We start from the raw sequence: 24,496 nt of genomic DNA, 5'->3' as shown, positions 1-24,496 counted from the left end.
GCAGAGGAACATCTCCGTTTATAAAGTCATCTCCTACAAGAGGCGGGACACACACCAAAATGTGTTGAGCATACACACCTGTGGTTCACACAGAGGAATGTAACAAACAAGCTAAGCTAAGGTGTTTGAAGAAACAAAACTACAGACTCTACAGCTATGCTAGTGGCTTTGTGAGGCTGTACTTAGGCACAACGGTGCTTTGAGCTAAATGCTTGCGTGGCAACTATAGGGTGACCGGATGAGAATGGGCGAAATTGGGTACAGGGGAGTTGGGGTGGGGGTGGGGGGCGGGGGGCGTGCAAAATGCTTTGTTTGGATCTCGTAAAGGCAGCAATGATCCATGGGTATTTCCCTCACCACTCCTCCCAGTAGTTGCAGAGATGTTTTTAGTTTTTGGCTGAATGCTCACAAGGTTCTGGGACACTGGGCTCCATCTCAGCGATGGGAAATGTTCTATTTCCCATCGCAGCTTTCAATTTGCGGCACAACTGTACATGGCTAAAAAAAACACTACAACGGCCATAATTCATGCAGGCTACGGAGATAGCATTGCGCAGCACCAAGGTAATGTTTCACAACGATCAGTATTTCATGTTTTAATGGCTAGAACTACTCAAAGCTCAGGTTTAGTTACATTTTAGAGACAAACAGGACAGAATTTGGGATTCAGGACACCCGCTTGTAATTCGGGATTGGGACTGGAAGTTCTTCAGGATGTCTGGTCACCCGTTCATACGAGTCAGCCGTCACACGGCCGCAGTGTAGTTCATACACTTCACTGATAAACCAGGGAACCAGAGGCTTCGAGGTCAAAGAAAGTTTTAGTATCACGTCTAAACAAACTTTAATATACGTTTAAACATTAAATGAATACTCTGCCAAACATCTCAGAGTTGCCAGATCTATTTTATAATCAACAGTTATAACCAAATCACAAAACCTATAGTCTACATTTACAGTGTCAGTGTACTGCAGCAGTAATAGCACTTACCATATAAAAAGGTCATACAGGTCAAACTCTATAGCACCAGTGCTATGTGCAAAAAAAGTTAACGCAGAGTATTCTGAGCAGTTATGTTCACCATCTTGTTAAGCATGCTAACATTTGCCGAGGGAGACTGAACTCAAGTATTGATTCATCTTGATGGGTACTCGCCGCTTTTTATGTGGAAGTCGAATCAGTGTTAAAGGTAAATGTAGCCGACTGAAGCAAATATTTGTATACAAATACAATTGTTCATTTCTTAATCATTTGAATTATGTGTTTTATGCAAATAACCACAATAGAAAACAATAACAAAGTAAAAGGATTTAGAAGTTGACACAGACTTTTTGACTGTTGAATTTATTTTTTGGGACATTAGTAAACTGTTTTCTTGAGTTGCCTCTTAGCAAAATGCTGAGCGAATTTAAGTTGGGCTTTTATTGTGAAAGGTAAAAGTGGAAGAAGTGAATCTGTCAACAATGTGGAAGATAATAGAGTTACATTATGTTTTGGCTGAGAGGTCGACAGACCAACATTGTCATCCATACACCATGGCTGAAGAAAGTCAAATTCAGCCCAATAATGAACTGCTATAAATGAAATGTCTGCAAATTTTGGATCAGAAAAAAAACAAAAACGGAATATGAATGACCATGAGAGAACTTTAGGCCAAAAAAATCCACCTCACCTTGATGCGCTTTTTAAGATTCAGAAAGACAAAAATTAATTATCCTATGTGTGCCTCATCTTTAGTAGCATCACAATAAAACCTATTGAAGTAATGCTCTTAAGATGGTGAGAGGAAATTTCACACAAACATAAGCACAGAGGCATCAAGCTGCAACTAATCAGCTTACAAAGGAAACAAGGCCAGACACTTAGGTTGTCGTTCTGTCCCGTCATGTTATTGTAATATCATCATCATACATTTACAAGATTAATTATGTTTCACGTGTGGTGGTCAATTATTTATTTATACTAATGAGTGTGCTGCACATCCATTATTCATGGTAAGCTTTGGTCTGTCTTCCTGGAGCGATGCTGACGGAGGGAAATGGTTGGGCAGATGGGAATGGAAGCTTGATTGTACCCTAAAGGACACCAGAGTCTAACTTGGCTGTGAAGGAATCATCTCAAACCCTTTAGACATGTAGCCAGTGTCCCAGGAAAGGCACTTAACCTGTGGCTAAGGTGGAGAATTTCACCCAGTTGATTAGAGCAGCTGCTCTGCTCGAGGATGCAGATTGAATTTCCAACTGCACTCTAGCATGTAATCACCAAGAGAAGTCGGCCTCCAAAGAGCTCTTCTGCATTTGCAGCACCACCACAGGTTTCACGCACTTGTGTTGAGGACGTCAACAAATGTGACAAGGGCAATCCCATGATGCATCATTCATGGTGATCTCATGATAGATGTTCCTGAATAGTTCCATATCCAAATGTGTTTGGGCAGTTGTGTGGACATACATAGTGTAAGTGTTAAAACTAACGTATGTACTAAAGTACAATGTATTACAGCCCCCCCCCCCTACCCTATTTCTCACCCCTTTAACTACCAACGCGTTCCCATAACAAACTAAGTTTTAATTCAGCTGAGTTTAAATATGTAGTTTTAACAATAAAATGTTCCTCTATAAAATGTTTCAAAAGGTGCCTAAAAGAAAATCAAATTGCTGTTTTGTAATTTCTTTTTTCTGTATTACTGTTCATGTCTTTCTTGTCTTAGCTGTTATATTTATAGTTGCTTCACTCATAGGGACTTGTAGCATTACTATTGCTTAGGAGTTAATGCAGGTGTACAAACCAATATAGCACAAGCCCATGCTTACTCTCACACACATGCAGGCACACAATCGACACAATTACATTTTCTTTTGTTGTTTGTAATGTAATGATATTGTTATCATATTTCATATCTTGTAAAAAAACATCTTGTCAATAATATTTTACGTAGTCATATCTTATGCATATTCATTTTATGTTCTCTGTAATATTGTCGATTTTTTATATTATATAAATGGAGGTTTCAAATAAGCCCAGTTGGCTTTTTGCCTCTTCCTGCACTGTGATATCTATTTATCTCTGTTTTGTTTGTTTATTTTTATTTTATTGTTCAAATTGTGCAAAATAAATAAACTAAATAGTTAACTAATGTAAAACGCAAAAATACAAATGAATAAATTGCAGGCTTTAATCTGACTAAGTCGCCGTGCAGCCGACAAAATCTGTATCCTCAACAGGCGAGAAAAACCCCCCACAAAAAGTTAAACTCACAGTTTGTTGTCAGTCCTCGAGGAGCAGTTCGGTGTGAAACCCTCACCGCTAGATGCCGCGGTGGCGGAGGTGAAATCCTCGTCCTTTCCGGTCAGCAACCTCGTCGCATCTGAATGGCCCAGCAGTGGTCTTCATCAGGACACACACACACACACACACACACACACACACACACACACACACACACACACACACACACACACACACACACACACACACACTATCCCGGTCACCATGGAGTCTGCAAGTAGCTCCGGTCGGTCTGCCCGCTGTCTCTTTTTTGAATCCCTCGCGCCGCTCCCCTGTTGTCTCCCGCCCTCTTCCGGACCTGCGACCAATTACTACAGGTGGTAGTGACTCAATACCTACAGTGACCAATCAAACTAACTACCTGAAACTAAAGGTACAATCAGTGTTCATGTATATGTAGTTTACCCACTGTCTGCAATATTGTTCAGAACCATTCATTTTCATTATTCAACTATTTACATCCTAGTCTATACTATATTCTATACACTATATGTTATGTCTTAAGCCCTCATTACTTTCAGTTTAATTGCCTTACATAATTAATTTATCCAACTATAATATTAGGAACTAACTTGTCTTAATACCTTATTTTTGCACTGGGGCAATATAAAATATATAGTATGGCTCTTAGGAATAGATTTTGGACATATGACCCTGCTAATAGACACAAGTTTGTGCATGCTGGTTCATTGTCACCCTGAGTGTGTAAACATGGACATGAGTATCCCTGTTATCATCAGTTATGATCATAAACGGTATAAACTCTATATAACCATGTAAACACACTCACTTTAAAGGCTTACTGGAACACCTCATTAGTTAAGTAATTCCCGTGGTTTTTAGTACTGACAAGTCAAAGTGTTCCAAATTAGCGATTTAATTATTTACGTGCAACTAACTGACAGAGTGAGCCTGGCTTTTTGGGGGCCCTGGAGGTAGCGGGGGCCCCAGGGCTGTTGCCTGCTTTGCTCAGTTGTTAATCCAGTTTTTTTTTTATAGGCAGCGCTACAATAAAGCGCTGCAGAGATGATGCATTTTTCAAGGCCAACCCAAGGAGGGTTAAAAGAGGAGATGTTACACGTCATATCATTGGGGTACAACACATGTTACACCACGGTTGCCTGAGCAGAATATACACAACGAGGCTGTGACAGCGGACTAGTGGGCCAGAACACTCTGTCTCATTTAGCCTCTTGTTAGTAACCGGCCTTTTTTACTCAACAGCTTCAAAATCCACACGAGGTGTATTTACTGATGTACTTTGTAACGTAGAACAAAACATTAAAATCCCTTAAGCTTGTGTTAACTACAGACCTTATTTCAGGCAGCTAACACATTAACACATAAAAAACAAAACATTGACTTTGAGACTAGGGAACCGGGTTTTAGGACTCATTCCTGTGGCGCTTTATACTGCTACAAACTACTGTACTAGTGCAATTACTTCACTGGCTGCATTTATTTCACCAACAGTAACTAAAGCTGTTGAATAAATGTAGGGGAGTAAAAAGGCCCTTTATTGATAAGATACTCCGCTTCAAAAAGCAATCACGATTAGCAGGAAATGCTCTTTTCAAATGCTGTTTGATAATGCACAGACCGCTTCAGACCTCACTGATATGAACATCCTGTCTTGGTAATAGCAGAGTGTCTCCCGTGGACCAGCCATCCATAAATGGCTGGTCGTTAAATAGTAGACGCCCCCCCAGCCCCCCCCCCCCCCCCCACCATCCCCACACTTGCAGCAGGAACATCAAATTTATTCTGCTGCTTTGATCTCATTCTAAAGTCCTGAAATAGCAGGAGGCTCAGAGTGGTGTCAGCAGAAAAGCAGGCAGCAGAGCCAGCCCGTACCGGTCGGTACCTTTGCTGAATAGCAACATCAACACTAAAGTAGGAACAGTTGATCACACAGCCGGCATCAGAACCAACATCCGGTGGTGTTTTTCAAATTGGACTTTTTCCCAGCACCAACCCAAGAGACTCACTAGCTATATAGCGAGGAAATGAAAAAAGCCAGGCTTGGACATGTTTGAAGAGGAGAACTTTATTTACAACACACAAGGCACTGGCTGCCAGCCAGCAGCAAAGCTCTGTCTATATACGCCATTTATCAAGGGGGCAACTCAAGTGTGCTTTCTTCTTTCCCTCTGCCTATCTGCCACACAGAAACCAAGTGAACTTCGGCTAAGCCCATCAAAGAAACTTTCTCTGAAATTAATCTGCTTATCTGCTGACTGGCTATGACCAAGATGACCTTTTACCAACTTGATTATTATTTCAGAGCAGTGGAGCCCACCTCTGATGGCTCTCTTATTACAGAGACATAGGTCCACATTTTTGCCTGGTCCATAGCAGACTTCACTATTCACTCCAAAAGGTTAACTTAGGTCTATTACCGGATGTTCTCATTACTGGAACACTCCAGTAGATGAGGAATCTTTCCCTCTCCATTGCCCGCTCCTCCAATCTCGAGCCATAGTGGACAACACACGGTTAAGTATCGCTCTATTTCTCTTCCTCATATTCAACCATTTCTTCCCAAACCATTTCTAAATGTTATGCATTGTCCCTGCAGTGCTTACTTCCCCCCTCTCTCTCTTTCTCTCTGCTGACCCTCTCTTCCATCCTACTAATCACCTCTACACACGGCCTACCTGCAACTCGCCACCGCCTCATTTTTCTCCCTCTCTCTTACTGCCTGCCTCTCCGCTTTCTCTCTGGGTGTCTCATTAAAGGCGCTCTATCTAATGAGATTACGCCGTGGGGATTAATGGTGTGGCTAATTGATAGACACACAGCCGGAGAGGATTAAATCCCTTTAAGTCCCCAGTGGGTTTTTTGGTGCTTCAGCTGACTAATTGAAATCACAGGAACGGACACAAATATACTTCCTGACCTCTCCTACTCCCTCTTCTGGGATGCAATAAAAGGACGGATAGCGGGTGTTTTATTAGAAAGTGAAGCCATCTCCAAACAATAGGGTCAAAGATTATCTGCGTAGTTCCAAAGGGAGTCTGTTACGTTTATCACTTAAAAATGAAAAACTCTTGCACTTAAAAATACATTACTTAACTGTAAAACAATAAAGATGGTCCTTCAGTGTGCAAATACAAACCAATCATTTCATGAACAAAGGTGAAAATGCAGTAATTTAAAGCTACTATGTGTGGAATTTCTATGTGTGTTAGAGTCATACATTGCTGTCTAAGACAGTATCTTTTTGCAATATTACTGCGGGGACACACACACACACACACACACACACACACACACACACACACACACACATCAGAAATTCCAACACAGCGTTTTTTAGTCAAGGCTACTCGACATGGAGCTGCAATTAATGATGATCCTCAAAACAAGACGAGCCCATTATAATCTAAAACTCTGAGTCCAATTATAGTTGCCATGTGACACAGTTCAGCATACACCTGAGGATGATTAATGCAGGGAATATAAAAAAAAAAAAAAGATGCCACATTTTCAAAACACGTCTTGTTTATTTTCTGAAGCACACATCCAGTATCTAGATGATTGAATAAAAGAATTCCAGGACACTGAATAATAGAACAACTATCAGCAGGCATGGCTAATGAACCTTCGTCTGTCCCGAGGTCAGAGGCCAACAGAAGGAACACATCTGTCAGAGACAATAGAGAGTGAAAGGGGAAGGCTGTGTTTTCACATATAAAAGGAGTATAACAAAGCATTTTTTAGAAAACAATCTCATGAGAACAAAAGCAGAGAAAAACTGAAACAAAACATGTTTAAGCAGGCATCTTTAAAAAAAAAATATTGAATAATGCTTCAACAGAAGACAAAGAAACAAAAATATCCACATATTAAAAATGAACGGGCCAAAAATCCCCTAAGCCCAATGAAGAGCTAGAGAAAGAGCAGCAACTTTTATGTCATCAATACTTCAAAAATAGGTATCTTACAGTATTTTTATTTTCTCAGTGTCTTTATACAGAGTATACTCATATAGTTTCCGCTGACTATTTTCACATTCTCACCACATAGTAACAAGTGCTTTGAGTAAAACACCTTGAAAAAAAAAAAAAAAAATCATGCACCTTTTAATATTTTTGTTGGCCTATAAAAAACGGGAATGTTCAAGGCGACAAAAAAAAATAATCTTTTTCAGATTGTTCCAAGTCATTTCAAGTTCCACTGTCTTACACCGTCTGACTACTCAGATCATGCCTACATAAGCTTTACACTGTGGAGAGAGCAACACAAAACCATACAAGGCAGGCAAGCATCTCAACATAAAGGCTCCTAAACTCGTGAGTCCACAGAGGAAAGGCAGGCATTCTCCACTAAATTAGAAAAACCCCCACATGTATAAAAATGGTCTCACACAATGTCAGCTTGTCGACAGGTGATGCTTGTGAAAGTCAAACTGAGCAGGTCCTCGGGGAAGAGTGTTGTCTTCCCCGCAGCAACTGTTACTGGCTCGTCTATTAGGCCATAATTCATTGGGTTATGATATCCGATAGTCTGCCCTGGTTGTGTCCTTCCCTCCTGGGACTGGCTGCTGGGGTTGTTCATCTGCACCACTGTGAAGGGGAGAGGAGTGACAGGCAGGGCTGGTTTGAGGAGCGTGAGGGGGGGGGGACACACGACGACAAGAGAACGCGCCTCCACTGCACTGCACAAATGGCAACCGATCCTGAGATAGCAGGAGTCTGATACAAAAACACACCACAAAAGGCACTTTATAAAATGACAGTGCTTCTGTTCTAAGGAAATTCAAGTTGACAGAGTGAAAGAGAGAGTCAGAGAGCGTCGCCCCCAAAAACATTCTCTTCAGTGTGAGACTAAAGCAAGAGATGGTTTTTTCGTTTTAAAAAAATCAAATCAGCACAAATTCACTACTCGCGTCTCTCACGACCGCCTTGATTCATCCCCAGAAAGCTCCGGGGTCCAGCACGGTGAGAGAACAACCAAGAGAAAAAAACAAAAACGTCACACTAGAAACTCGCCACTACGAAATATAAAGCCAGAATACAGTTGCACTGCAGCGGGAATTCATGTTTGCGGGGCATCGGTCGCTGTGAGCAAACTAACGCAGCCCATGTGAGGGTCTGTTCCTCACACGTCTACCATGGAGACTGCGTCGTGTTCTTGGCCCCTGCCCGGTTTCTGGGAGCATCCATTCAACCGACCCCGCCTCTCCTGACTCCTGCCGCAGCCCCACCCAGCACCCCGCTCTCAGTCATCGTCCCCTCCCCCGTAGAGATCGGCCAGCTTCTTGAAGCGAGGGCCCCAGTCGTTGAGGTAGTCGTAGTCCTGGTCCCCTGAGCTAGAGGAGTTCAGTGAGCTGACGGATCCGGCGGTTGAACCGCTGCCCTCGTAGTCGAACACCAGCAGGGAGTCGTAGGGAGGAGCTGTGGGGTCGTTGTCTGCTGCCCTCAGACCCTGGAGACATGAGGACAGATAAAGAATGAAAGATATACAACCTCCTCTCTACAGTAACGGCACTTCCTGTTTGGTGTGGTTAGACCTACATACTCTCAGGATGGTCTTTTAGCGACACTGGATTTAGGCCAGTCTTTGCTCATCAACAATAAAACCGAGATGATGATTTTTCACAGGCTCAGGTGGCCGGACAGTAAAAGTAGCAATAAACCGCATCTCCTCTTCCTCACTCAGCCATTATGGTTTTACTGTTCCATCATGGTCTGAATGCTGTTTCAGAGCCTGACACTGAGCTGTGTACGGGGGACAAATATTTATCACAGTATCCCTGCTGATGGGAGCACATTTCTGGAAAATAAACCTTTGTATGAGTCACATCAATGAGGTCCGTGGACGCTGCTATACTGCCCAGCTTACACACAGAAACAGTAAAGGGAACTATGCAACACCGAGACATTTTCCTTCCATTCTTGAACTTACATCATTGATGAAGTCTCCTATATCTCCAGGGTGGGGCAGACTGGGTCTGACGGGGTACTGTGACTCAGAAATCACAGGTCTCTCGTCCACTCTGCGCACCCCCGCCGGCTTACTGATGATGTGGTCTAAAGACTCGGGCTGCTGCAGCTGGCTCAGGTCATAGTCCTGGATGAAGGCCATAGAGGGAATGGTGAATGAAAATCAAGATTTTAACCTTATTAACATAATGATCTACTTTTTTCCTACGTTTGCCAAATCTACAATTGTTTTTTTTTTGTCAAAATGTGTTTTTTTTTAAACATTCAGTTGGGTCACTTAGCAATTCAACCCCAAAATCATGAACCCTTTTCTGCATATACAGTACTCGACATGCATTGTGTTTTGAATCCAGCCCAGTTTCCATGTTGGCCCGGCTCCCTCTGTCCGTCCTCACAGCCTCACAGACTTTGATGATCATTCCTGTTCAGTCTGCGAGGGCTCAGGGCTGACCTGCAGATATATCTGTGCTACGGGGCTTTCTGACAGACTTTCAGCCCTTTTTGTAAATCTGCAGTGTTGCAGTCTTTGCTTGAGGGAATTACCCACAATTCCTAGTGTTTTACTGTTAGAAACAAGGACGTTCAGGGAAGTCTAAAATGATAAAAAAAAAAAAGAAATACTGGAAGCGATAGCGTCTGTGGTTTGAGGTAGGGCTATAACTTATATCGCTATATCTACACAGAAAAGGGACTCCTCATATGGGAAGAGTTGCACATCCGACTGTACTTGGCATTCAAGCCAAGCAGCACATTCAGCCTCAGCACTCGCTTGTAGGGCACAGGGCAGATTGTACACTGAAAACTTTTTTCAAAGTCTAACAAAAAAAAGGTATATAATTATTCTCTACAAACGCTATTGGCGAGCCAGCTGATTCAGACTTTCTCAATCCTCATTGTTCATTTTTTTTTTAAAACAATTTTCTATGTCTTTCTTTGAATATCATTGAGCATTTCATCTCATATTCATTAACTGTTTCATCGGTCCTGTTTCAGATGTGTCAGCTTTTCTTTATTAATTGTGGAGCTGCAACACTCAACCAATAGAAAATTCATCAACGACTATTTTAATAATCAACTAACTGACAAGTTTCACTTGTTTTTCAAGCAAAGATGCCAAACATTCACTGGTTCCAGCTTCTCAAGTGTGAGGATTTGATGCATTTCTTTGTCACATGGGATAGTCAACTGCATATTTTTGGGTTTGATTGTCAAATAAAACAAGCAATCTGAATACATCACCATGATCTGTGGGAATTAGCGACGAGTGTCACTATTTTCTGACATTCACAAAACTAGTAATCAAGAAAATATCAGCAGACTATATTTAAAACAATCATTAGTTGATCATTTTGATTGATTTTTAACTGAGTGACTAGACAGATTCCTGAACCATGCTAATGTCCTCTTGGAATATACGTTAGTTTGACTTGTGTCTCTTTTGTTTCTTGGTGACCAAACTTGTTTCCTTAAAGGGATAAATAAAGTCTAATGTAATATATCAATACATTCCGGACCTTCCATAATAGTCTGTGGATACATCTTTAAACAAAAGATTTTCATGCCACTGCTGGTGTACAGCCTTTTATGTCTTTAGTTCATTCTGCATATATTTATGATCGTCAAACGATACCTGGTCCTCCTCTCCTCCTCCCTCCTCATCATATTTGAGGATATTGTCTCTGACGTCGTCCTCGGGGTCGATCAGCAGCGGCTTCGCCTGCCGCTCCTTCTCTCTGCGCTTCATCCACACCACAAACAGCAGAACCATGCCTGTGAAACACAGAAACGGCAGCAGTTGTAGTCTTACAAACTCCATTTTCGCATTTTCACGACACGATACGTACTGATACACCGATCCAAACAGTGCAAAGGTTTGCTCGATTCCACACTCACTGAGCAGTATGATGATGCAGATGAGTATCGCGATGATGGCCCCGGTGCCGAGGCCGGCGGCCGCCACGGCCCCTGTGGCGCTGCAGTCCCCGTTATCATCACAGGGACAAACTTTGACTCTAATCACAGAGCGGTTGGACAGAGGAGGGTTCCCCGAATCGGACACGATGATGGGGATCTCGTACACACTCGCCTCCAGGTAAGAGATCCTTAGCCTCAGCTGAGCATAGTCACCTGGAGAGTGGGGAGCGAGATAGTGTTGGTGATGGAGAGAAAATGGGGACAACATTAGGAGATGGAGGGAAGTGAGTAGGAGGAGGAGAAAAAGAAGAAGAAGAAGAAGAAGAAGGGGAAAATAAGATTAGACAGTGTACTGCGGAGGAATTACATTTTGTTTACTGCAGGATATCATGTCATCATGTGCGTAGGTATGAGGGAATGACATACCAAATAAAAGCTGCAACCAAACAAACTGCACAGCAATCATTCTGACATGTATGTATGCGAGGAGGCATTAGAGATATAAAAAGAAAACAGAATGTATGACCTTCAGCATCTATCACTCAGTCAAGCTAAGACAAGAGCCTCAGTGGGAGAAGAATCCAGGTATGTGATCAGATTTGTCCTCAAGACAACTGCTGTGATACATCCATCTGGGTGGATTAGGTGACAGATCGGCTGCTCGGGGGACAGAGAGATGAATGGATCTCATTTGTCACAAACGATGGATCGTACGTCAACACTGGATGGCACCCGCGTCTCTCACTGTGAGCTTTGTGAGACATTTTGTTAAACTTGGACTTCTCTCGCAGCTTACAGCAATCCCTGGTCCCCTGATTGATGTCGCCAGTTATTCTGTTGAGGGCTTTTGCATCCCATCTGTTAAGTTTATGGTTTAATTCAGCTGGGGATGCTAAATATATCATTCCCACATAGCTCCTAAATTATACATCACACGGGTGGGTGAAATATTTGCAATATGAATCGGAGCTGCAGTAAAAACAATGTACAGCGTTCACGTACCACTGAGTCGGGAGATAGTCCAGTTGCGGCGAACGCTGGCGGGGAAAGAAGGCAGCTCGAAGACAAAGGGCCCCACGTTGGGGTCGGCGTCGGCGTCTGCGGCTGTGATGTTGACCCTGGAGTTGGGGCGCGCGTGCTCGCAAACCTGGGACTCCCTGGGGATCAGCACCGGCGCGTTGTCGTTCACGTCGATCAGGTAGATCTGGAGGGTTCCTGTCCCGCTGGCTTGAGGCGAGCCTGAGGGGAGGGGAGTGGAAGGAGACGAGGCAAAGAGATCAAAGGAGGAGATGGCGAGATAATAACTTGGCGATCGAGAGAAGGGAGTAAACGGCTGTGAGGCAGAGGAGTACAGATGAAATGATTTTGAAGATGGAGCAAAAAAAAAAAACAGGAATGGGGAGTTGAGAGACAGTGTGATGAGAAAGCAACAGAAGTAGGCAAAACAATCCTTCAATTTCAATGACATGTTTCGAGCTGATTCGAGCGCGGAAGTGAGAAAATGAGGCGTGCAGGCAAATAAACAATGGGGAAGAAGAGAGGTTTTGTTTACTGAGGGACTGAAAGTGGAGGGACAATACTGAGTACATTTGTACAGAGCATCCAAACAAAACAACCAGAACAAATGAAAGGACGCATACTTTTTGTTTCAGTCCTCGTGTTTAGATGTAGCCGCTTCCTGAACAGGCCGAGGCGAGACTCGTTCTGGATGGGACAACGCTAAAGATAAAGATTGCTGCTATCTGCACTCTGCGAAGCCCACTGGGTAATGACGCTAACCCTTCGCTACATCCAGCAACACAAGCTCATCATAACTTATTCAGGGTTTCTCACGGCTGCCAGGCCGGAACAGAACCATCAGGATGTGAGACACATTTTTGATGTTTTATGCATTTGCAGCAAATCTCCTATGTGCTTTAATTATGGCGCATAACTGACTGAGAAATGTTGTTTTTCTGCCGCGCTGTTTCTGTTGCTCTCGGTGGTGTACAACACGGTGCTGGGAATAAGCGCCTCATTGTTCTTTTTTAGTGCACCGCTTGCTTTCAAAAAAGTGAAGTGAACAGGAAGTTGTCTTGCTGGGCTGTCTCTTTTTGTAATGAGGTTGCACTCTAGTGTGAGGTTAAACATGCACGTCTGACTCAATGCCTCTAACTGATTTTGTTGAATAGAATATTTAAAGGCCCTGGAAATGTATTTTCTCAATCAGCTTGTTACTTTGAGTGGTGGTGTGCTGCATGAACACAAGACGGCCAGTCAAAGTTTTGGCTGCGGCGATGCGATGACATATTTCCATGCATCAATCAGGATTTAGCAACATTTGAATCAAAACATGACAGTTATGGGGTTGTTTATTCATGTTGCCAGGCTGCAATCAATCTAATCTGATCAAACCACACACCAAATGACGCTTATTAGCAGTTATTGAGTGCTAAAATCTTATTATAAATAACACAGAAGGATGTTTTCTTGCAAAATCTTACTTTGATAGTTTCTTATTTAGTCATTAGTAGTCAATGTAATAGGGAATTACTTTCAAATGTGAAGTTTTCAGGGGCTTAAAGCTATCCAAGCACTGGCAGAAGTGTGGGCACGCTGCAAAACAAAGACTCATAATTGATAATTTCTCTCATTTTAGTGTTTGTTTCCACTGGGAAGTGGTTCAAATTACTGATATAAACATATGGGCAGAATTAAAATGATCAACAGACTCCAGTGTGCTGTAAAACAAACAGCAGACGATTAAGGTTGTTTTTTCTTGAGTTACGGAGAAATCTGTAAAATGACTCAATAAAAATCAGTGGATGTGATCATATAATCATTCTAATCTCCAGGGCTGAATTAACTAAAGTGCAGTAGATCAATAAAACAAAGGTAGGTTCTTCTACTGTACTATATTTTAAAAGGGATCTATTTTTTTACTTCACAACATTTATGTGAGCATTTATGTGAGCTACTAGTTACTTTGAAGATTAAGATTTTACTTGCAAAACATATCTGTTTCTAATATGATCTGATGATTTGTTAGATTAAAGTAGGCAATGCAGAAATAACCGAGCATCAGTAGGGTTCATTCACATGGTTTGAATCGATATGATATTCATAAGAGTGTTTTTTTTCCAGTAACAATATATGTCACAATATAGCAAATTAATGCAAAATCACATGTGAAATAATCTGACAAACGCATGTAAATCAAGAGCTTCAGTAACAAATGTTTGTAGTGTGTGAGTAAATTTAGCCAAGAATCATTAACTCTTGTAATACGATAACAAAATGTTTGTATTCTCACAATGAATTTCCACTGAAAGTCGATAAAGTTGTATTCATCACAAATAATAGTAACCAGCGATAATTTGCCAATAATATAATATACAGTTAATATAAACCACTTTAAAATGTGTCCCTCTGCAAAATAAATACTTTCACTTTTGCTACTTACTACAGTTTGCTGATTCTACTATTTCACTTTTCCTGAAGTGAATGCAGGACGTGTGTGCACTGCTCCGTTGAACAAACAGACTGCAGTGATATATTGTAGCCTTGATATTCAGTTGACAACCCACTGCCCACAGACTGTCAGCAAGCCGAACAAAATTCCTGATGCAATGCAGCATAGTTTACCCCAGTAGCTCATCAGTTTTGTATTTCAACTTTTTCTCCTCTATCAGACAGTAACTTGGTGCATCAACTATGTAAAGGTCTGTTGCCCCTGGCAGGCCCCAAGGCCCATCGACCGTCTTGTCGGTTATGATTGGCTGGGTGCTTTGTTGCTTCTTTCGCTTCGCTTGAGAAGAATAAGTAAAGAGAATTTCAATCAAAGTAGAATATATCCCCTTGTTGACACTAGGCTCCAGAATCAATAGGGAGTCAACACTTTGAGCTTAAGTTGGTGTGCTTTGGGGCAACCGATCCCTCATTTCTCACTGGAGTAAAAACACCTGGGTCCCTCCTACTTACACAGAGAGCAAGCACCTCTATTTGTAGTGCTTTAGTTACGCTCCATACATTGTTGCGGCAGCTGAGGCTGATACTCAAGACCTTCATTGGCAGATCCTGTTTTCATTTTTCATCCATCAGAAGCAGGGCAATGAAGGTTTGCTGTATACTGTACAGTATATGAACAGAACGTCCCACACATTCACAGTTCACACGCACTGTAGAGTATCTGGCAGGAAAGTAACAGTGACATATTTAACAAATACAACCTCCATTTATGGAGTTCCATGTCACAAATCCCCAACTGTTTGCAGAGCTCTGGTCCATAAAATTATTTTAATATCAAGTAAAACGGGAAGCCTTGCTCAGTTTGGTCATAATGAGTTTAGAGGCACTAACCTATGTAATAAGTTAGACCTGTGTTAGCGCCAAGAGTTATGTTCCGGTTTATCCAAACAAGTTACTTTACCACTATAATGTCAAGCGACAGCACAACACCTTGCCTGAAGTTATGGACCCTATTAATAATATCATGATTCATAAGGTGTCTGGATGATAAGTGCGAGAGTAGTGAGAAATATGGCAGCAAAATGTGTTACTTAATTAAATACGTTGTAGCCCATAATGACACCCACTACATTCATCCCGTCTGTGCTACACTACTTTCATTCTCAAGATGATGAAAATGACATTAAGCAGCCTCCTTTTCAGTCAGATGATGATTGATGTATGGTTATCAACGTTAAAATATAGCTGATGTAATGTTTTCACAACAAAAGAAAAAAAAAACATCGAAAACAAACCAGATTATGAGTCTACATTGGTGCTAGCGGCTATGCAGGCTGTCCATAGACGTAGTGGTGCTTTGAGCTAAACGCTAACATCAGCATAGTAAAATGCTCAATGCCAACATGCTGATGTTTAGCAAGTGTTAACTCGGTTTAGTGCGTTAGCATGCTAATATTTGTTAATTAGCACTGAACACAAAGTAGCACTGTGGCTGATGGGCATCTACAGGTATTTGGTCATAAAAGTATTGGACAAAGAACAATTGTGACCTGATGATGTCGTTAAATAAAACTCAATCCATCAAATATTTCTTGAGATTGTTCAGTCAAAACCACAAACGCCAACCTCATGGTGGCGCTAGAGAAAAGTCAGGGGATCACCAGAGTCGTAAGGATTCATCTTCTGGGGACCATGAACGACTGCGCCAAATGTCCTGGCCATCCATCCATCCAAGATTTTTTTGGTCTAGACCAAAGTGGTGGATCGAAAATCGTGTCCTACTGTTTTATTATTTACTAAGAGTCACAACACACACAGTCATCATGACTTACCAGACTTACCATTGTCGAACGCCAGGAATGTGGCCTCGTACACGTTGTTTTTGACGTACATGGACTCTCGGTCCAGCAGGGCCATGGTGGTGATCTGACCATTGGTCCTGTTGATCTTCAGCCAGTTAGCTGGGTCGGACAGCTTGGAGTACCTGTGCACGCACAAATCCACAGAGACAGAGGGACAGCGAGAAAGCCAGATACTTCATTAATCCAAACACAAATAGTATGGAAACTTATGCCAGATGTTGACTTTTGCAGCCAACTGTTACTTGAATTCCAGCAGCTCTGCATCTTTTATTCCAAAGTACCCATCACCAGGTTGAATGTTCATTACCATAATAAGCAATACCAGGCGAGCACCTTCGATATATTACAGTGACATGGAAAGCGGAACATATGTTCAGCGAGCATATCATAGTAGCAGCTCATTAGCACGAAGACCGATGGAAACACGAACTCAGTTGCAGAACAGCCGAGCAGTGGTCTTAACAACTTCACCGCTCTTTGTACCCACACAGCCGCTACAGCAACTCTCATCGCTGTCACCGGTCGATACGTCAACAGAGTGGAACGTGACAGCTGCAATTAAAGTCTATGAATCCCATTAAGAACTATGACGAGTCCTAAAAACTTGCCGAGCGGAGGAAGAGCTTCTCTCTCAGGTCTAATGAGAAGTGTTTAATTGCGTACAAGCGAGAAGTCTCACTCGAAGGTTAGACTGTCAACGTGTCGCCACAATGACAGGAGGTGGAGGTGAAAGATCCGAGCAGACGGAGAGGAAAAGTGAGAGAGATCAGAGGCGTGTGTCTGAATGTAAGCATGGCCGGTAGAAATCGTGATCAGGGGGAAAGGAGGCTTATTTAAAGTGCGTTGGAGGCTGACACTGGTTAGTTTGAGCCTCACAGGCATGGAGAAAACTTATTCCACCTCCAGCTTCACACACACACACACACACACACACACTTCTACGCTGGTGCACACTTAGTAAACAGGCAGACAAAGGGACAAAATGACACATACCAGCTGTCATATTTTTCACATTTTTTTTCTTTAGAGGATTGAAAAAATAGTTGAAAATAAATCTAATTTCTAGTGAAAGACATTGTCATGCAGTGTTAGTCAGGATCTGTTGTTACCCTGCAGGTTAGACTCTGGCGCTTGCGTGTCATGCCTGGCACTCTCATCTCCTTCCTGTGCCAACAAGATGTCACCTCCTGCTGTCTTCATGTGCAGATGGCAGAGCAAATTGTCTTAACCCTTAACCCTTAATGTTCTGTTTGGGGGCCCTGGAGACTCCTGGCCCACATTAACGGCTCAAAAACATACCCTACATTACAGTTAAATCAGCTGTGATAATTCATGACTTTTCCTAATTTTAGGGGATTTACTAATAAATATTTTCTTTCGGGCATTTTAGCGCATGTGTCTCTGTTGTGCCTGGCGAGCTCATGGCTCATGTTGAGAGCCGTGTGGAGGCAGTTCCTCAATCATAGATTTGCTCTGACTCTCGTAGAAAGAACCTTTAAACTCACCGCTAATTCCAACCTTAAAAGGCACTCTCCACTGATGACAGGTCTTGCATTACACAGTTGGGGTGATGGGTTTGAAAGAGATGGTAATTTTGGAGGTTGGAGCATCCAATTGAAAGACACCGTTGAGTTGCATTGTTGGAATTGTAGAATCCACCTTTATTAAAGCTGGACCCACACTTGAGACTGTATGTTTGAGAAGGCTCTGAGCGCTGCAGGTGACGTACAGTACACTCAATACTGTGCGTGAACACATCACTAGGAAGACACAGCCTGAGGACTGAAGCTGGTGCTGCTGCTCTGCTAATCTGCTGCTTCTGCTCTGCGGGCTGTGTAGACATTGTGTAAATGTCAGGGTGTCTCGACCCATGCTGATTTGATTTCGACCTTTCCTTTTCTAATTTGTCTCTCTTGAGTCTTCATGAAAGTCCGTTACTGAATTCTCACAGTACCCCTTTAATCCTAAACCCAGGCTTTAAACTAAGACCCTTTAGAAGTGAGGACTAACCAACATGTCCTCACTCAGCAGGGCTAATATTGTCATACTAACAAAAAAAAAAAGAAAACCACATACACCCATAAATTAGCTCATGCTGCCACATCTAACAGTAAAGTCAGTTGGCAAAAAGGCTCGCCCTCACATCATCTTTCTTTTCCACCAGAGAGAGGAAAAAGCAAGAAAATTCAGAAACACGAGCTGGCTCCTCTCCCATCCACTGCTCACGCACAAGCCTTTCACTCACCCTCTGTGGGAGCTCGTGTGCATGTTGTGAGTCTACGGCTCTGCATTTCTGTGTCTTTTTTTTTTTCTGTTGTGAACTTCAGTGAGGGTTCAAGCGAGGTCACCTAAAGGGAATACAGCAGCAGCAGCAGCAGAGATGAGGCTGTCTGAGCATGAGCTGAGCGTCTGTTGGCAAGCTGCTTTAGAGAAGACAGCAGCTCTGAGCTCCCATCAATAACAGACACACAGACTGACAGAGAAGAAAGTGACAGGGTCAGCGGGAGGGAGAGGGAGGGAGGGAGGGAGGGAGGGGTGAGGCGGAAAAAAGAGAGTAAAAGAGGAGTTGCTTCTATCAAAGAGCAGAGGAGCTCAGCCCACTTAGTTTGCATGACATGTCTTTTTAGGAGAAGAAACCTGAAATGTGGATATTGCTCACTCCTCTGTGCAGTGTAAATATATACATATATATAGTGTATATGAGTACAGCTCCCACTCCCTCCCTCGATATCAATTCAGTAACATTTCCACTGGGTTCCTCAGTGGAAGGGGCCGTCTCACTGACATTAAGAAAAATCAATCCCTCACGTTGGAGCTGGCTATGGAGTGGAACGCTGCCGCTGGACCTTAGTGGGCATGTGGGAGTTTCTGTGACACAGGGTCGATGCCTGGATGGCACCATGCCCGCGGTGTGTCACCCCAGTATGGATGAAGGATGGGTTCAATGAGGAGGAAGAGAAGGTAGGGATCTAAGGAGGGCAGACAGACAGTGTCCAACTCATTACAGGATGACCTCTTTACACCAGTCGCCTGGCAACGGGGAGGTAACTGGAGCCCGGTCTGTGGGCGGAGGGTCGGTTGAGAATGTCACCGAAGAGGGATAAACGGTGGAGAAACTGCTCACAGCTGATAAAACACTGGTGACACACTGATTGAAAAGGAGATTCATATAGTACACAGGGTGGGCGAAATATTGGAAATGCCTCACTATACAGACTATCAAGAGGAGCTCAGAGGAGCTTTAGTCCGCAGAGTAATGCGAGTCCTTAACCGCAAATGTATCCAAGAATCTCCATGTGCGTTTAAAGAAAAGACAGACGGTTGTTTGAACTAAACAGGTTGAGGATGCAGCAAGTAGCATGAGCAGTGATTGCTGACATGACAGTGGCACCCACAGAAATCAAAACTTTAAAAAAGTACACATAAATCAAATACAAATAATTTCATGCATAAATATAAAGAATCTATTGGGACTTTATGACATTTAGCATAATAGTATAAGGTATCAATGCTGCAAAAACCCACACAGTATATAAGGAGGTGGATTCCTATGATTTTTCATAAACTTTTTCTCCTCATTTCCCGAACAAATGAATATCTTTTTAATTTGTGTGTAGGAGGTAGTTTTGTTTTTGGTTTGCTTTATTATTTATGACACTTACTCTAATTAGTTAACCTCAAATGTTGTGTTGTAAGATATTATTTATACACAGACATAACAGTGCAAGCAGTGCGGCTGCACTGGGGACAGTGAAGTGTGTGTGTGTGTGTGTGTGTGTGTGTGTGTGTGTGTGTGTGTGTGTGTGTGTGTGTGTGTGTGTGTGTGGGGGGGGGGGGGGGGGGGGGGGGGGGGGGGGGGGGGGGGGGCTCTTGAGAGTGATGCCACTTGGGAATTACACATGTGTTCAAAAATGAACCGAGTTCGTTCACCGCCAAGTTTGGTACTTTTGTCATATACAGATATTTAATGATGATTGCTGGGTAATGTTTGTTAGTGTATGTTGATATTATCCGATGGCAAATCTCTAGTTGATCATGTGACGAGCCGATATAATGGTTTATGTGTGTGTGTGTGTGTGTGTGTGTGTGTGTGTGCTTCATAACTTCATAGCTACACTAGGGCCCGTCATAATAGTGTACACTGGGGCCCATTGTAACTACCTTACGCCACTGCGGTGTATCTTTTTTTCTTTCCAATTGTTTTTATTTTATTTTAACAAGAGAAACAAAAACACAACAATTAGTCCCCACACCAACACCTCTGGCGGAGTCCCAATAGACAGTACAATTGGCGTTAGTAGATCTAAATGGAGAAGACATTATACACACATACACATGTATGTAGATCAGCGTAGATAGCTGTATGGTATTATTATTATAACAGTAATAGTCTAGGGTCTATGACACCACTGCGGTTTAAAGTACCTGACAATCTGGTGGATGAAGTGGTCAGGGTCCTGAGCAGCGAACACGGTAAGAGTGGTCCCTGCGGGCACACCCTCCTCAAAGCGGATCATCTTAGGGTTGACAGGGAAGACAGGCGGCTCGTTCACATCCTGAACCGAAATGGTGACGCCCGCTGTGGACTGAAGCGAGGACTGGATGCCACTGGCCAGGTGGGCCTGGTTGGAAACCACCACGGTCAGCATGAAGGCCCGATTCATCTCAAAATCCACCGGCTAGAGAAGAACAGAGGAGGTGTGAGGGAGAGAGATGCAAAAAAAAAAAAAAAAAGGGAGGGAAATGAGTGTGGCTGATTGCGAGATTAGTTCTAATTGTGTTCCAATTTGAGAAATGACATATAATTCAGTGAAAACAATGTGAGACCAAAGTACTCAACATCTGGCACTTCAGAGCAGGTGGAAACACAAGATGCCATGTGGAATAATAATGGACAACAAAGATGTGGGCGTGTGCGGAGAAGCCGAATGCGCGGCATCATTTGTACCTTGACCACCGTCAGCATGCCCTCGTTGGTGATGGGGTTGGTGCGGATGGTGAAGTGTCCGGTGGGGTCTCCGCTGACGATGCGGTAGACGGCGTTCCAGTTGGGGCTGTGGGGCTGATCCCTGTCCACCACCGTCAGGTTGGTCACCACCACATTCACCTTGTTCTCTGGCACCTCCCCTGAAAACTACAGAGCAGGAGGGAGGGAGGGAGGCAGGGAGGGGAGGTGACAGCAGGCAGCATGGGAGAGATAACATTATGCTGATGTTGCTCCAGCACTCGGCTAATGCATGCTAATGAGTTGATTTATTGAGGTTCTTAACATTCGCTTGTGTCATCATCAATCTTTTAGCATTTTCCATAACTGTTATTATGAAAACAAACTGCTTTTAGGGTCATGCCAATAATGCTCATTACATTGAGAGTGCAGAGCAAAACAAATGGGGCAGAAATTAGAAAGATAGGAGAGGAAGACAGCAGACAGAAGGATTCGTATTTGTTTAAAATGTGGATAATAGAGAATCATATCTCCCATTATCTTAATGCTGTCCCCTATTCCACGCCAAGTCTGCTCATATGAAACTCTTATTTAAACTAATGGATTTGTTCAATTAGGTGTTTACCCATTTAATTTAGATTCTGTGCTTTCACCAAATCTAGGTCTTAATAAGCAATTAGATAAGTACTATAATTAAGGCAGTGGTAGGAATAATCTTTGGCTAATGATCTTCATTATATTGCAATCTGAAACAACTCCCCTCTGAACTAACTCTGGAGGAAACTTGGTTACAGCTGCAGAGCCTGAAGAAGAATTCACTGCGCAAAAGGATGCATGTCCTTCTCTATAGGGATTTACCAAGCTACAGAGGGATGGGCACTCCAAAGGTACACACACACACACACACACACACACACACACACACACACACACACACACACACACACACACACATGCACACACACACTAAAAGCTCACATTGTCAGGCAATAATCCACGTTTCCTCTTGTGAAGCGTTAACTTGTTTATGGGGTGTGTCTGCCAGATGCTGTTCACTTTAATGGCTTCATCATCGTGGGATTGAAGCAGCGTCCAAACCTCCCCATTCCTCTCTTTCTCTTCTTCCCTTCCTCCCTCCCTCCTTCCTTCCCTCCCTCTCTGTGTGCGTGCGTGTCCCTTCTTCTTCTATCCCCTGCAGTACGACCACGCTGATAAGCACAGAACAAATTAAATATGCACTCTCAGTCTCTTGTGTGTGTGGGCTCCTCCATTTCATTTCCACCCCGGGCTTTAGCAACAAACAGCACCACGAACCTTCCAAGCTTGTTGGGCTGTGCTGTCAGACGGCCAAATGGAGTATGCCCTCTCAGAGGCATACGCAATGGCGCTGACTGGAGGGGAGGACGCTTCCAAAATGGCCACTCTCACTAAAATGCAATGTGGACTCATTGATAAGCCACCAGAGACACAGACTTCCAGTTTCTGAAGGATTTTGTAGTTAAAAAGAAGGAGGGGAAAAGGAGCAGGGCGAATAAGATTCACTCGTAGGTAATCGTTAAACCTCTGCCTGTTTCGGCAGTTAAATATAAGATTCAAATGACGCAAATGAAAAAGAATCATTAAACTTTAACTTGAGTTGCTATGTCACAAAAGGTATAGTCAGTATCACAGGTTCTAGCTCTATAAGGCTTTGTATACAAACTTTATGGGCTTTGCTTATTCAAACAGTCAACAAGGAGAACTTTATCGGAGCAAAATATTAGGAACAGTGTGAGCTTGTACAGCAACACCAGGTGAAGACGCTGTGGCAGTCAATGGGATAATGGTGAAAACATATAGAGCAAATTTTTTACGTTCAGTTCAATGATTTGACAACAATCGCATTAGGATTGTGTGTGTTCTTTCATGTTCTTTTGAAAAGCTTATAACCAGGAAGTAAGGTACTGTGCATCACAGCTGAGCTCACAACTGTACTGTACATTTGGTCAGTAAAGTCACTTTCAAGATTCAGTGTGTTTTGGCAGCACATGTGCTGAAGCCCTCCAAAAACACAGAGTGGATTGAATTGAGCAAAGGTGCATTTTTATTGCTTATGAATTCTTTTTTTACTTTTATAACTTCACCATTCAAAGAATCCTCATTGACAGATTGTGCCAGGGTCTTATTTGATGAGCCTTCGACATGCCAATAGATCACAAATGTATGAAGGTCAGCACTACACAGAACCCTTCTAAAACAGGGCCACTTATGCCGGATCGTTTCTAATGATTGCTGTTCATGTTTGAAACTGTCTATTAACGCGACCAGCCTTAAGACGTTTGAGTATTACAGTAGCACAGCCAGGGGAAATCAGTGCGGCTACAGTGCTGTACAGAAACCAAACCATTTTAGAAATATAAATCTGCATCAAGGTGCACTGCCCGGCAGGGGAAATCTACTACCGTTTTACTGAAAACGGACTCTCAGACAACAGAGCTACAGCTCAAAAAGACAAAAAGACCTCTTCTCTTCCTTCATGGGGTATTGAGAACAACACCAAAGGGTAATGACAGCATTATGTACCAATAAATGTCCCAAAACACACTCCCAACTAATATCAGACTGCCATCAGTCCACTTAAGACGCTGTTATGTCTCCACTATAGTGTAATAACGATACAGCTACTGGCAACCGGCGTCTACCACCAGTCTCATTTTTCATGATATACAGACATATCAAGCCACTTTTCCTAGCAGTCTGCGCTTTTTTTTCTAACACAAATCAAAGTCAAGGAGTGGGAAGCAAGGGAAAGTGGTGAATAATCTCTGGCACTCCAACTCTTTCAGCTATTTAGAAGCTGCAGCTCTACAGGTGAATCACCAAAAGCACTCTCTTCAGATCTGTAAGCCTGTGTGTCTTGGAGTTCAAGCTTTCAACCCCGCACGTCTTCCAAACAACTCTCCTGCTCCCCATCAGTGTTCACTGACTGAAGAACCACTGGGTACACTTTAGCAGGGGTGTGATACACTTGATTAGATACTTTGATTAGATAGATTGTCCCATGCAAGTACCAAGCTTTCTTTTTGTTTATCACACAATGACAAACATAGCA

The 24,496-nt window shown here is 42.9% G+C and overlaps 1 protein-coding gene across 2 annotated transcripts in view; it reads right to left on the bottom strand.

The window, feature by feature from the left end:
- Positions 1 to 6,790: 6,790 nt before the first annotated feature.
- cdh4 (cadherin 4, type 1, R-cadherin (retinal)) overlaps positions 6,791 to 24,496 on the bottom strand; it is a 178,819-nt gene continuing 161,113 nt past the window's right edge. The window contains exons 10-17 of one of the 2 annotated variants that reach the window (XM_068720325.1): positions 21,409 to 21,594; positions 20,886 to 21,139; positions 16,431 to 16,582; positions 12,154 to 12,390; positions 11,131 to 11,364; positions 10,868 to 11,007; positions 9,200 to 9,364; positions 6,791 to 8,719 (exon numbers count right to left, since the gene is read on the bottom strand). In XM_068720325.1, coding sequence (XP_068576426.1) covers positions 8,513 to 8,719; positions 9,200 to 9,364; positions 10,868 to 11,007; positions 11,131 to 11,364; positions 12,154 to 12,390; positions 16,431 to 16,582; positions 20,886 to 21,139; positions 21,409 to 21,594 — 1,575 coding nt within the window. In that variant the 3' untranslated portion in view covers positions 6,791 to 8,512. The remainder of the gene's footprint in view (positions 8,720 to 9,199; positions 9,365 to 10,867; positions 11,008 to 11,130; positions 11,365 to 12,153; positions 12,391 to 16,430; positions 16,583 to 20,885; positions 21,140 to 21,408; positions 21,595 to 24,496) is intronic. The other variant, XM_068720326.1, reaches the window with a different exon arrangement.

This window comes from Cebidichthys violaceus, unplaced genomic scaffold, assembly GCF_023349555.1.
Source record: "Cebidichthys violaceus isolate CVI_PGR_0920_01 unplaced genomic scaffold, fCebVio1.0.p SCAF_25, whole genome shotgun sequence".
NCBI classification, from domain to species: domain Eukaryota; kingdom Metazoa; phylum Chordata; class Actinopteri; order Perciformes; family Stichaeidae; genus Cebidichthys; species Cebidichthys violaceus.
This window is presented reverse-complemented; position numbering and strand designations above follow the sequence as displayed.